This window comes from Tetrahymena thermophila (genome assembly GCF_000189635.1).
Source record: "Tetrahymena thermophila SB210 genomic scaffold scf_8254437, whole genome shotgun sequence".
NCBI lineage: Eukaryota > Ciliophora > Oligohymenophorea > Hymenostomatida > Tetrahymenidae > Tetrahymena > Tetrahymena thermophila.
In genome coordinates this window covers 263173-278217 of record NW_002476218.1, presented here as the reverse complement: position 1 = coordinate 278217, position 15045 = coordinate 263173, and the positions used below count along the sequence as shown (strand labels likewise).

At 22.0% G+C, this 15045-nt stretch overlaps 4 protein-coding genes across 4 annotated transcripts; 3 read left to right on the top strand and 1 right to left on the bottom strand. All coding sequences in view use genetic code 6, as the record gives it.

Moving 5' to 3' along the window:
• Window positions 1-1496: 1496 nt before the first annotated feature.
• TTHERM_00444810 (transmembrane protein, putative) lies at window positions 1497-7158 on the top strand (the record flags this gene model as incomplete). Its single annotated transcript, XM_001023344.2, has 7 exons — window positions 1497-2206; window positions 2269-2488; window positions 2562-4325; window positions 4590-5171; window positions 5224-5515; window positions 5571-5765; window positions 5828-7158. Exons 1-7 carry the CDS (start codon window positions 1512-1514, stop codon window positions 7156-7158), a joined length of 5079 nt encoding a protein of 1692 aa, XP_001023344.2. The 5' UTR covers window positions 1497-1511.
• A 1110-nt stretch (window positions 7159-8268) lies between these two features.
• TTHERM_00444800 (hypothetical protein) lies at window positions 8269-9637 on the top strand (the record flags this gene model as incomplete). The annotated part of the gene is made up of 4 exons (XM_001023343.3): window positions 8269-8314; window positions 8563-8688; window positions 9306-9446; window positions 9513-9637. The coding sequence occupies 4 exons, from the start codon at window positions 8269-8271 to the stop codon at window positions 9635-9637; spliced, it is 438 nt and encodes a 145-aa protein (XP_001023343.2).
• Window positions 9638-10569: 932 nt separating this feature from the next.
• Window positions 10570-13137, bottom strand: TTHERM_00444790 (hypothetical protein; the record flags this gene model as incomplete). Its single annotated transcript, XM_001023342.2, has 1 exon — window positions 10570-13137. The coding sequence occupies exon 1, from the start codon at window positions 13090-13092 to the stop codon at window positions 10570-10572; it is 2523 nt and encodes an 840-aa protein (XP_001023342.2). The 5' UTR covers window positions 13093-13137.
• Window positions 13138-13743: 606 nt separating this feature from the next.
• On the top strand, window positions 13744-14711 carry TTHERM_00444780 (septum formation protein Maf protein; the record flags this gene model as incomplete). Its single annotated transcript, XM_001023341.1, has 6 exons — window positions 13744-13798; window positions 13862-13896; window positions 13949-14032; window positions 14124-14246; window positions 14299-14498; window positions 14564-14711. 6 exons carry the CDS (start codon window positions 13744-13746, stop codon window positions 14709-14711), a joined length of 645 nt encoding a protein of 214 aa, XP_001023341.1.
• Between the last annotated feature and the right edge of the window lie 334 nt (window positions 14712-15045).

Below are 15045 nucleotides of genomic sequence, written 5' to 3'. Positions count from 1 at the left end.
TTTAATACTTTTCTTTATTTTAGTGGATTTTTTACTATATTTTTATAAAAAAACAAGCAATTTTAAAATGAATATATCAATTAAAATGTAAGAAATTACCTTAATTATAAAATAATTTTCATAAGAATTTCTACTATGAAGTAATTTATTTTTGTAAGTTTGAATTTCTTAAAATTTTTGAAATGATTAACTAGTTTAGCTTTATGTTAGTTATTTTATTAATTTTAATGTTACTTTAAATGTTGTTAGCTTATTGATAATTTATATTTTTAGAGAAGTTAATTAAAAAGGATTTTACATAAAGATTTTTTTATCAAAGTAGATTTAAAAAGCAAATAGAAAAGCTAACAATAATTTAAATGGAAAAACATTTACCAAGCAATCTTTTAGCAAGAGAATCTCAAACATCTAATTTTAAAGGCTTTTTTATTTATGTAGCTTAATGTCTTTAATAATCTTAAGCCACTAATAAATATATAGTTTATTTTGCCTTTCTTATAAGTACATTAAATCTATGTTCTTACACCCATCGAATACTTGATTAAGAAGATGTCTTTGCTTAATAAAGCTTACAGATTTAGATAAATACTCGCTACTATTTAAAATAACCTACTTAAGCATATGAAATATATCTATAAATATTTTAAGTTTTAATTCCATTTAGAATAATGAATTAATATAGTGCAAATACATTCACTATTAATTTAATTCTACTTCTAGCTATATTAGGAATAAACTTACTTATATTTCTTACGTTTGTTTTTGGATTTTTCTAACAGCTGAAAAAAGAAGAGTAAAAACAGAATAAAATATGTATTTTAGTATGCCAATTATGCACATTTTATAATGGTTTATTTATTTAACCCTAATGCGAAATACTTGTTTCCTTTTTACTGAATGGTTGTATCTCTTTAAGGCTAGAAGTTTGTCCTATTATTAATGATCCATCTAATTCTTCTTAACTCCTTGTAATAAGAGTTTTAGCAGGAATTGGGTTGCTATTTGTTCTAATAATGAGTATATTTCATGTCTACTTATGCGACTAATCTACAAATATAAAGGAAAAGGGGATGTAAAAAATGAATTTGAAAAAAATAAATCATTTTCTTTAAATTATGATAAAAATAAGTATACCATTTCTATATTTTTACTCTACTCAATACTTAGAAAGATAAAATGAATAAAATTTTTTGCAAAAAAGTTAAGACGCTTTACCCGATTTAGCCCTTAATACAAACTTGGGTCTTACATTCTTTGTCCTTCAGATTTTAATTATTTTTTATTTGATTTTAGAATTAGATGAATTCTATGAGTACTAGACGTTGACATGCATCAAAAAAATAAAAGTGTACATTATGCTATAGCTATTTAACTTTATATTTATATTTACAGATATTCTTTATAATCAAAACATTCTTAGTGGAAAATTATAGATGCTTATTATACTTACTACAACTCCATTAATTTCAATATTTTATCTAAAATATTTTGAAAAGAATTACCAAGATACAATGTTATAATTATTGCAAGATGTAACTTTTTCTAAAGATATTTTAGAAAAAAGTTTTCTTAATAAAAATTGGAAAGATTTAAATAAAAAAATTGGGATTTACTTAAGCATGGAGAGTGATATTATTTAGAATAGCTAGCTTTCATTTAAATTGATCTCTTCAATAGTTTGGCACTACTATAGATGTAAAGAAATGTCTTGCTCTTGTAATAAATCAAATACTTGTCACATATTTTCATCGAATTAACTGGCTGTTAATGTAGAACACTTTCATGAATATCTAGAATTTTTGATTTAGGCTCACATTAAACAGGATAATTTTTATCAAATAAGTAATATATACATATTTATATAATACCTTAGCTATCTGATACATCGAAATAAATTTACTGATGTTGCTGGAAAAACTACTTAGTTAATTAGAGAAAAAATAAGGGGGAAGCTTTAAATGGGCTTCTTCCTTGATGTTCAAGTTGAAGCTCTTCTTAAAATTTCTAAAAATTTGATGACTGGAAATTTCTAAAGTAAGATAATTGAATAAAAATAATCTACAGCCTTTCTCTAAGCTGAAAAATTTTTAAAAGCCGAGTCCACTCTTAAAAACCTTATTGGAGAAGTTGGTGCTTTAATTATGTTGAAGATAAAACTCTATGAACAAATGAAGCAAGGATTTGATAGTTATTACCACCTAATTAAGTATTTTTTTTTATTTTAAAATAAAAGTTTGCTAATTATCATCACAACTTAAAAAAATACAGGTAAGCTTAGCACTACCTGGAAAAGATCAATTAAATGGAGTAATAATTAATATAATTTCATGATTTTGCTTCTTATAGTGTAAGCAAAAATTTATTAGTTTACTTCTATCTCAACATTTAAGGAGACTTTAGAAAAGCAAAGTCGTCATAAAAGCTTCGCTGTGTCAATAACGCAGAAAGACCTATTATGAATGAGGTACTAATGGCGTTCTCAAATCAGGTATTTAATAATTTATTTTTCCTAAATTCTTAAGTTAAATTTATTGCTAAAAATATTATAAATTATTATTTAGGTTGTCACTATCACAGCAAGTGTAGGCAAAGACTACGGGAGCATTTTAAAATATTCTTAATATGCTCCTTAATTCTTTGGATATAACGAAAGCAATTTTTTTCAAGTTAAGAGAATAGAATAACTAATGCCTAATTTCATTTCATGTAAGCATGAGTTGCTGGTTGATCATTTTATCTAAACTGGAGAATCTAGTGTTGTAAGAGAAAAGAGAATGGTATTAATTAAAAAAAATTTAGATGTTTTATCTGCTGCTTAGCTGTTTCTATGCTTTAACTTTTGCTACCTAGATGATTTTGTATTTACTGCATTTTTTTGTGAACCTGAAATCAAAGATTATAATCCAAAAAAGGAAATCATATTAGTTTTTGATTAGTAAATGAAGCTAGCAGGCCATAATGAAAGCTTGCTTTTAAGATTAGGAATGTAAAAAATCAGTAAAAGACACTTAAGTAAAATAGAATTATAAGAAATTTTTCCTGAAATAGATATAGTCGAAATTATTGATAGTGAAGCTATTGAGTATTAGAATGCTAAATTTTAATTTCCTTTATTTAATAATTAGTAGGGATCTGTAACTAGTAAATCATAGATTGGTACCTAATCAAACAGATCATTTAAAACAATTTAAAGTGGTAATACAACATTATTTAAACAGTAAGATTGGTGTCTATATATATGTGATATAAAGTTGGTGAATTTTTATCGTAAGTTTAGAAGTGGAGAAGTTCTTTAGTATTTTGTATGCACACTTAAAGATTTAAGAGAAGAAGCTCTAAATAGCGACGCAGATTCTACGGTAGAAACAGATTTTTCTGAATTCGAGTAAAATAATGAAGAAATTAAATAATCGGCTGATTAATAACACTCTAGTTCACATAGCTCTGATCTGCTTGAGGAAAAAGAAAATGATAAAGATTAAAAAGAAAATTCAAAATTAGAATAAGCTAAACAAATACCAGTCAATAAGCAAAGAAGAGAGTCTTGTAAAGTTGTCTATAAATTTGGTCAAACTGAAAAAAAAAACTTAGATGATAATGAAAATGGCATTTTATAACAATCAAATACTAGCTAAGAATAACAATTAAATAAACAAGTGTCAGACATTCTAAAATTCTAATAAATGTTAGCTGAAAAAGAAGCTGCTTAAACTCTTTAAAAAAAAAAATAGAAAAATGAAAAAAATAAATAAATACGTTAAAATGTTTTACAAAGAACCTCTATTGATGAGCAAATTATTAAGTCGAAAAACAATAAAAGAGAAGAAAATAAAGAGCTTGCAGAAAAAAAAGAAAAACTTGAAGAAATATAAGAAAATTAGAGAAAAGAATAAGCTGAATAAGCTGAAAAAAACAAGAAGAAGAAAAAGCATGAAACTCAAGAGTTTAATAAATTTAAGACAATATCAAAAAAATAATCTCTATTAAGCATAGATAAAAGTGAATTTCTGCTTAAATAGAGGATAAACATTAAAAAACCTGAAGAAAGAATTAGATAAAATCATATTAATAATAAAATGCAATCAGTAGAAGAGGTAGATGAGATAGAAACTTTTTAGTAACCAATTAAATATATTCAAAAACAAATTTCACAGTAATTAAGGAGCAGAGATTTAGATTAGAAAAATTAAATATAGAACTCTTTATTTAAATTTAAAACATAAAGATCTGCTTAGGGAGATATTTTTTAATAAAATTCTCCTTTAGTATCTAATAGAACAGCAATTACTACAATTGAAAGCGAAATAGGAGTAAATAGAGATAAAGTAATTACAAAATATATAATATTAAAAAAATTTTTCTTCTCATTTTTTTGTTATCATGACCAAAAGATTTTTTAAATAAAAATTCAAAGCATCTGAAAGGTTGTTAATGAATATCAGTTTTTTATTTTAATTTAAAAGATCTATTTTATTACCTAATTTTATTATGATTATTTTTATTGATTTTACAAAAAAGCTTTAAAATAAGAAATTTTTAAACTATTAATTTTGTAAATAAATATATTTTATTTGTTATTTTTGATTTAGATTTACCAGACAAACGAAAAGAGAAAAATTGAATAAGAAAATACCTAAAAGCTTGCAGAAGTGGGCGTTGAAAATTTAAATTAAAGTGAAATACCTGAAATTAAAGAAGTTAAAGAAGAAAACTTGAAAGAGAATTCTAGCAAAGATAATAGTTTAAATATAAAAACTGATGCAAGAGATAGTTAGAGCTCTGAGTAAACAAATTTCTAGTCGATGCAAAAACTAAGAAGAAGCGTGTTTAAAATTACTGAGTAAATAAAAGAAAAAAATAAAAGCAAAAAAAAACAAAAATTCTTCGATAACTTCTTCGAAATGCAATCATTAAACGACGATTAAAAGGGAGATATGATCTAATAAATTATAGCTGCCTTACTTAAAAAAAATGACACACGAGCAAGTGTAATGGAAAAATAGTTGTTAGAAATGGAGCCTTAATAACTGTTTTAGAAATATAATTAAATTTATTACGATAACTATGCAAAAACTAAGAAAGGAAAAGAAAATCTTTCTCATGTCTTTAGTGGCGAGTCACAATCTCATCAAATTATTATTTAAAAAAGCGAGGGCAATTCAAAATAATTTGTAAAATTTTTTTTTATGAAAATAAATTTTGAATTTATTTAAAATTTAAAAGGATGAAAGATATGATTTTAAAAAATATGAAGATAACATGAGTATTATAGATAAATACATTAAAATAGATTCTATAAATTTTAAATTAAGTTTTATTAAATTAATCAAAATAATTGAATTTGCATTGATAATAATTGGAATCACAGTTTCAAGTTCAATACAAAAAAGCTGTTAAAATAATTTTTATTAACAAATCAACATAGTAAAATCTCAAACATCATATTTAGATTCTCTCAACGAATTTACAGCTTTAACTATCCTTGTAGATACTTAAAGTGATCAATTTGCATCAAGTATTATTTATATTTACTTAAAAAATATATTAAATTGGTAAAAACTAATAAATAGGTGCTTTGTCGTATTTTAGTTAACTTTATCTATTATAAATGCAGTAATATATGGATTTAGGTTATATAGTATAGCTTTATGAAAATTCATAAATACCTTACTACTAACCATAATTATCTGACGAAAGTAGTAGCCAATTAAGTATCAGTTACAGAAATGCATTCTTTTTAAACTTTTAATACCTCTAAAATAAAGGTCCTTTTTATCATAAATATTTATTTATCTTCATTAAATTTTTTTTTTTGGAAATTAAATAGAATAGAGAAGTCATTTTTATGTAGATATTTTTCAATAATACACTGAAAATATTGTTCAGTTGGTAAATGATAAGTTAGACTCCTTGTCAAGCGATTTAAGTTCATTCTAATAGTAAATTATAGTACTATTTAGCTGTGTATAAGTGTGTGTCGTTGTGATATTCTTTGTTGGAGTTTGGGTATTTTATTCTTATCAGAAAAATCAGAGATAACTGTAAAAGTTGATATGCAATGTTCCACTAAAATAAATTGATATTGAAAGAGTCCATTTATTGAGAGTAAAAAAGAGCTTAGAATAAAATAATTAGAATGAGTTTTAGAGTTTTAAGTTATTATCCTTTAGAGATGAGATTTATAAAAGGTTAGAGGAATTTGATTAGTAGTAAAGGTAGATAACAAGTTTTAGTCAATCCTATAACTTAGACATTAAAAATAAGTAAAAGAGATGTAATAAAACTAGCAACTTTATTGCAATTAAAAGCAAAAAGCATACAGAAGTGAGTTTGTTTGTCTCAATATTAATGGTTTGTTTAATCTGTTAAATCATACCAAGTATATTTATGCTCTACACTAATTTAATATTTATTGGAGATCTCCCTGATTCAAAATTTTTTTACTAAAAACTTTCAAATATATAAAACTCCCTAACATGTCTAAATACTCTTAATATTTTATATTAAATTGATTACAGCCAAAACTTAAATAAATATTTTAATTTGTTTTAGCAATCTCTTAATTATATCTCTCAATATGAGTCTATTTTATTTCAAGATAAAACACTTTATCAAGGTTTATTCACAGCTTCCCAAATAGAGGCATTGAAAGATTAAATTTTGAATGAAAATATATGTGCTAACTTACCTCAAAATATTACAGGCTTTAATTAACAAGAAGGGTAACTTACATAAAGATGCTCTAATATTTTTGATGGTATATTATTGCAAGGGTCTAAGCTTACTTTCTCTTTTCTCTATAATAGATATAGTATTTTCTCTTATTAGTAAAGTAATTATTTATAAGAGAATAAAAACAATGAACTAACATTCTATGTTTATTATCATGCATAGGCAATATTAGCTACGATAGAAGGATACTTTTAAACTTATTTTGATTCTAACTAAACAAGACTCATATTGTTGTTAACAATTTCATTAATAGCACTAGCAATAGTATATCTGGCTGTAATTCTCGTATATTTTGAATAACTAAAAAGATATTCATAAATTACTAAATAATTAATATATTTGATTCCATTTTCAACAATTTAAATTGAAGAGTCATTAATTAAGACTATCAAAAGATACTCATAATAAAACCGTCTTAACTCTTGATATAAATTGGCCGTTATTAAGCAATTTATATATTTTTGCATATTTATAAATAATATTCAAAAACAATACAAAATATTATTCATTTAGCCTAATATATTTAAGTAAATTTATCTAAAGCTTCATTTTATTTTTTAAAGTAATAAATATAATTGCAATTGATGTATTTTGAGTCTTCTCTCAAATAAATATGTTTTATTTAGCATACCTATAAATTAAATACTGAACTAAAATAAAATATGGTTGGCCCATTCAGCTTAATTTTAATAAATTAAAATAAAAAAAATTAATTTGAATCTTCATTTTATTTTTATAAGTTATATTATTGTTTAATGTTAAAATTTTGATTAAAAAAATATAATACTATTAGCTTAATATATTTTAATAAGTGAACTAAAAATGTATTTATTTCAAACTTTATTTTATTTTTATTATTAAAAAATTAATTTTAATGAATTTAATTGTTAAAATTTTGATTTTAGATTTTAAAATTTTGAAATTTTTATAAAAAAAATTATTTAATAAAGTTAAATAAAATATCAATCTTGGATTATTATAAATGGAAAAATAAAGTTAAAAATTTATCAGAAAACAAATTATAAACAGATAGATTTATAAAATTTACTAAAATGAATTTTAGATTAAAGATTTTATTCACTAAGTAACAAGCAATATATAGTGAATATCATTTACCAAAAATCAAATAACGAGATAGATGATATTTGAATATCTAAAATAAATATCTATTCAAAAGTCTTAGTGTATAAATGTACAAGTAAGATACTTAGAAATAAAATATCCTTCTCTTTTTAATAATTATATTTAAAGGATCCTATCTTATATATTAATTCGTATGGAAAAGATGCTGGCATCAGAAGAAAGATAAATCGTAGAAGATATTGATAGAAATTCATAATATTTTGTGTTATATTTCATAAAAAATAATATGAAGGGGAAAAAGTAAAAATTTAATGAAAATAAATGAAAAATAGTCTTAATTAAATTCAGATTAAAAGAATAAAAGAAAAATACGCAAGTTCAATAGCTTAAAAGATAAATAAAAACAAATCAAAAACAAAGAATTAATTCAAGAAAAAGTTAATCTGAAAGAAAATGAACTCCTTATCAAGCAAAAAAGCTAACTCTTTGGTTTTCAAATGTATTTAAAAAATAATTTTATCATCAAAAAGATAGTTCATTCCATAGTATGTAGTGCATTCTTATAAAAATTAGGAAAGTTTTTTAACAAAAATGCTAGTCAACTATCAAAATTAAAATAATTAGCTCTTTTATTTAGTTGAAAAGAAATCAAATGGAAAATAATGAATAATCTATTATCATATGGAAGGACTATAAATATATTTTATGCTTCTAATTCTCAATTATTAACTTAAAATGTTTTTTTAGCAATTAGAAATTTCACCTTACAATGGGGTTCTTTGGCTGAAAGACCCATGGTCGACAGAGTTATGTCCACCTCTACCTGGCCCGTTCCTTACTACCAAAGATTATTCAAGGCCTATCCTATTAGAGGTAAAACTTTAAATAATTTAGTGATCAAAGTTTTAGTTAAAAATGCTGAAGTAAGCACAAAGAAAAAAGAAAAGTTAGGAGGCATTTAAATTTAAAATTAAAAATTGAATACTAGCTCAATAATTAAAATTTAAAAAGAGATGATATAAAAGCAACAGAAATGCATTAGTAATTTTAATGATAGAAGTTGATTGATATTAGCTGAGTCATAAAATAAAGTCACTGAGTATGTATATATATATTAAATAAATTAAATCAACTAGCAAGTGCTGTATCAACTCAACTTGACAATATAGAAAAGAAATATGAGCAAATGCTAATTATAAGTATAATAAATTCATTAATATGAAATATTTCAAAACAAAAAGCTATCAAAAAGTCAATCTTACAAGGATCAATCAATAAATCAAACAAACAAATAAATAAATAAATTTTCAATCAATATCTTTATAAATAAAATTTGATAAATAAAAATGCTTGATTTAATTAGGAAAAATTTAATTGTACAAAAGAATATAAATTTATTCAGAAAAAATAATGATTGCCATTAATTCCTAAACTTTTAAATAATATGAAACTTGATTTACTCAATTAATTTTTTATAATTTTAAATTTAGAAAAGAAGGATAAAATGTCTTTGTTATTGAGCGATATCGATATTGATGACACCAACTGGTACTAAGCTAAGGACTTCTTAAGAGGATCTTTCAGAGGTCGTTAGATCGTTGATTATGTTGAAAATAACATCGCTTCTAACAGTAATTGCTTTATAACTTTAAGAGAAATGTTATTTATATATTTATAATTTATTTGATAATTATTAGCTTACATTTTGATTCAACAAGACGTTGCTAATATGGCTAAGGCCTACGTCCACGATATCTGTGGTTATATTGACGTTGCTAACAAGGAAAATGTCAGAATTCTTTCTAAGGGTGACTTAATCTGAGTTTAAGCAATTGCAAAAGTTTTAATATCAGTAACTAAACATTTCTGAGTTAAGGAATATATAGAAATTGAATCTATAAAGTTATAGTTCGAATATAGTGTAAAAAAAACAAATGAAAATAGTATTTAAAAGATTAAATATTATTATTTTTATACAAGAATTCATAATTTATGTTAATATTTTGCTTATTAGATTCATACTTACTTATTGTATGTTCCTTAAATTTAAATTCTTCATTAAATTTAATCTCGTAGTTTGCTTAAAAATTTACAAAAGTAAAATTTAAAAAAATAATAATAAGTAAATAACTGGATAAATACTAAATAAATAAAATATTTTCTGATAAGTAGAAGAGTTTTGTTTTAAAATTAAAATATTATTTAAATATACAAAATATTAGGGTGATAAAAATGACTTAAAGATAATATAAATAGAAAAATTTGAAACACTCTCTATTTATATTTTGAATTTATTATATTATAAAATCAATATTTAATCACCAAAGTAGACTAATAAATATTTAATTTTGGGTATTTTTGTATAATGTCTTTTATATATACAATTTCATCTTTTTTAAAGGTTTGTTTTCTATATTATAATTTTGGATTTATTATAAAAATATAAAAATGTAATAAATAAATAAAGTATTAAATAAAAAATAGAAGATTATTTTTTAAAGTAAAATCATTAAATAAAAATAAAATATTTGAATGACCTAACGGTTTAAAGAAAATACAAATATAAATTTGAAACAAATATGTATTTATATATTTTAAAATGGCATATTAAAAAATTAACATATGAAAATAGTAATTTATTAATTGAAATTTAATTTTGGTTGTTTTTGTATAAAGTAATCTTTTATACTCGTACACTTTTTTTTTTTTATAATATTTTATATTAATAAAAAATCTTGATATGTGTCGTCTATCTCAACTGTCATTAAAAGAGTTATTATGAATATGTTTAGATTCCTCATACAATTATTCCCAAATTTCTTGATCTTATAGATGATCCTCTTAATCATAATAAAATATCTAACTCTGATTAATGCTGGAAAATTATACTATCTTTTTATATTCTTAAAAATTTGATTACAAACATTAAATTCTAATTTTTTATTATTACATTTCATCATCTAAGTATGTAACTATATCGTTGGTAAAGTCTATTGTTGCGCTGTAATGTTTCTTCTAGATGATATATTCCTCGTTTGACTTTTCAAGCTTTTACAACAGCATCTATTCGACAAAGTTAATTACATTTTTATATTCTTTGTCATAGACTAGATCTTCCACTTTAATAGAATTCTTGCAAACAGGGCATATTAAATTATTATCTTGAAAGTTTTAAACTTAGTTTATTAAAAATAAATCACTAATATCAAAACAGTCAACATGTGTACAGCTATAATTGCTATTTCTGATCGGGTATTCTAAAAAGCTATTTTCATTGAAGACTTTATTCAGTCTAAATTGAAATTTATTTCCATATATATTAAAATTTACAATACTCAAAATCAGCTATCTTGCAAAGCTATCTTCTCTTTATGTAAAAAATTAGTATTGACACAACATTTATTGTGTTTTTTCATTTGTGTTATATTTAATAATTTAATATAAATACTCAAGGTCAATAAAATTTGTAATAGGATATAAATTAGAAATCTCTAAGCTATTATCTTAAGGAGTAGTTGATATATTGATATATTCAATAATAGGAATAAAAATCCCATTGTTACTGTAGCAGTTAACAGACTAAATAAAATACGGAAAGTAGCAATCTGTTTTTTATTATGTTGATATTGAATTGTTTTATTTTGTATTTTGTCTAGAAAGAAATTAAATGATAAACTTGAGATACTTATCTTCATAAAAATTCTTAATGTATTAAAAACATTCTGGACATTTTCCTAATTTTTAAAGGTAGCTTAATGTAGAATAGTCAAAACATTCTGTATGTCGCACACATTCAGCAAATCTTATAGGATTTTCCATTATTGATTTTGTAATATAATCTTTTAAACTTAGTTATATATTTAAAACATTTCCAAGTATATTTGTTTATTCATCTCTGTTGAGATTCCAAAATGGTTCTCTGTTTGCATAGCTTTCATATTTTTTTTTATTTATAAATTATTCTCCTTCTTGCTCCAATTCTTATTTTATATTCATCAGGGTTTGGTAATAAAAAGGAGAATCTTCATAATACATTTATGAAGATTTTAGTATATTCTTATAAAAAACTTTTTTAGCGATTCTAATAAGAGAAAGATAAACTTTTTGATTAATATTCAATTTTGAGGTATTTTGTTATTTTTATTATTTTCCATGTTATGTTTGATATTGTGAATAGTTTTATTTATTATTGTAACTTTTTACTATTTTATCTATATTTTTAACACCTTCAATGTATATTAACTTTTTAATAGTGTTCTGACAATATTATATGTGTTAAGGAGGAGATTATTATGATATCTAAGTAAAGTCTGAAAGGTCAGGAATAAATTCTGATTTGAAATTGTCTTATTCAAGAAAAATACATTTAGGTTCTAACTAATAATTTTCTTACCTTGAGATTTAAGCTAAAAATGTGCTATCATCTATAGTAGACATTTATTACTAATTTGAACTTGATGTAATTAAGCTAAATGATTTATCACGCTGAGTTGTATTTGAGTTTTTCTTTTAGAAATACTCGTATATTAAAACTTCAATATTAAATTAACTAGTATTCTTATTTTACGTGTTAAACTCTTATAAATTATAAATATCAAAATCTATTAATTCTTCAATTTCACAAGATTTTTAAGTATGTTAATGAAAATTTCTATTAAACTATTCTAAAAAAAAGTAAAGATAGTCAAATTTTAGCTAACCATTTGGTTGTATATATATGAAATTTGGCAAGGCTAAATTATTAATAAATCTTTTTAAGATTTCATATTTTGAAAATATTTGAAGAATATGTTTAATAAATTATATAATTTCCTCTACTTTAATAATACTAAAACATTTTATTGCTTAAATATCTAAACATTTTATCATATATAAAGAACAACTGATTTTATCCTACTTATCTCGAATTACTTCAAAATGTACATATTCTGTAAAAATATCAACTTCTTCAGCAATTATAGTATTTATTTAATCCAAAAATTATTGCACTTGTTCCTAAAATATATTATTGAATTCAATAATCGTAAGAGTAGCTTGATCTAAACCTTTTAGTTTTAAGTATTAAAAATTATCTGAATCTACTATCAAATTAGTAATCATATTTTTTAACTAACTCGATTTTTATATTTAACTATCAAGACAGAATTATTCACAATCTGAAAAGCACTACCCATACTCTTCATATTCTTCTTCAAAGGACTTTTAATTATTATTTTAATGTTTAAATGAATAATCCTTAGTATCCTCATTCAAATAATTTTATTTTTTATCATCCATAACAATTATAGACTGCTTTATTTGTTTTTGATTTCTACTAATAAATTTGTTAATTAATCATTTAAAATCTTTTTGTCATACAAATATTCAAAGATAATAAATTAGTCTCATAATTTTTGATTAGTTTTTACATTACATTTCTAAATATAAATATATATTATATTTAATTCAAATATCAATCATTTTTTAAACTTGGCTATCCTACCTTAATTCTTGAAAATGGTGACGTTTACTTTAGATTTATTTCATAATTTTTGTTACTACAATGTTTAATAATATTTTATTGTATGTTTTAATTGAGTAATTGCTTTTAAAATAAATTTAAAAGTATATTATCTTTAAGATTATGATGATTTAATAATACATTAATTATAGTTTAAAAAAATGATATATTTTTTAAACTAGCTAAATAAATTAAGTTAAAGTTTAAATTATCTTTTAGTATATAATTTTTAAATTAGATTTATTTCTTTATTAATATTAAACAATAATAATATTCAATTAATAATATTAATTTATTTCAAAATAATCAAATATCTTTTTATCAATCATTTATCATAATTGCATTAAATTAATTTTTTATTTATTCATTATTTTTTAAGTAGAGATAATTCTTGTAAAATATAATTAGATACATAAAGTAAATTAAATATGCTGATTGCCTACTTAAACACTCTTAAAAATAAAAATATTTTCCTTTGCTCTCGTAAAATATATTCTTAATAAGCTCTTTAGATATATTAATTATTTTAATTTTAATACTTTATAGAGTCTAAGCCCAGAAGAAATTTATTAGAATAGCTTGTAAATTATTCTTTTTAAATTCAAATTTGTTAAATTAAGATCTAATTAATAGGGACTATAGCTCAATATTTATCCTAGCTCATTTGAAGAAGATCTTGATAAATCTCTGTATAAAGACCCAAAAGATTATGTTAAGGTTCGAACAAATTTATTTATTTATATTTCTTTCTTTGTATTTAAATTCATGCCAATTCTCCTAATTATGTAAATATTAAAATAAAATTAAGGATACATGTTAAGGAAAAGTGAATGATGTCTTAAAAAAATTTTAATAAGAAAATATCAACTGGGATATAGCTATTTTTTGTGATACAATAATCGTGTTAAATGATAAAATCATCGAAAAACCTGTAAAATTTGATATTAAAAAATATTCCCTTTATTAATTTACAACTTTTAAAGGAAAATGAATAATAAGCAGCTGATTTCTTAAGAACATTTAAAAATAATACATAATATGTACATACAGCTTGCTTTGTTCTATTTAATGATAAGCAAAATAATAAAGTGATAGAAAGGCATGTTATTGATACTTGTAAAGTAATTTTTGGAGATATTCCTGAAGAATGCATCATAGCTTATTCTAAAACAGATCATTTTAAGTAATTTCTTAGACTATAATAAATAAATTAGACAATTTATTTTAATAATATATTTTAAATTAAAGAGGAAAATGTGGAGGTTATGGCATTTAAGATGTAGGTGCTTCATTTATTGAAAAAATTGAAGGATAGCACTCGACTGTTATAGGTTTACCAGTATATAGTTTATGTAAAATCTTAGTTGATAACATCAAAGAATTAAATTGGTAGTGAATATAAATAAATAAAAAAATAAAAAATAAATATGGTAATAGTTGCAAAATTTTAAATTAAATGTTTTAATTATTGTTAAATTTATTTATTAAAAGTATTAATTAATTAAAATGATCTTTTAAAATTTCAAATTTTTAATTTAATTAAATTCAATTTAGTTAAAAAATTCGAATACTATATTAATAATTAATCAAAATTAAAATTAATTTTTTTATTCTCAAGATATTTTTTTATTAGTCTTATAATTTTGTTAGGTATTTTTAAGATATATAATTTTTTTTTTTCAAGCAGAATTGATTTTACAATTAAGCATAATCTTATATAATTTGGAGAT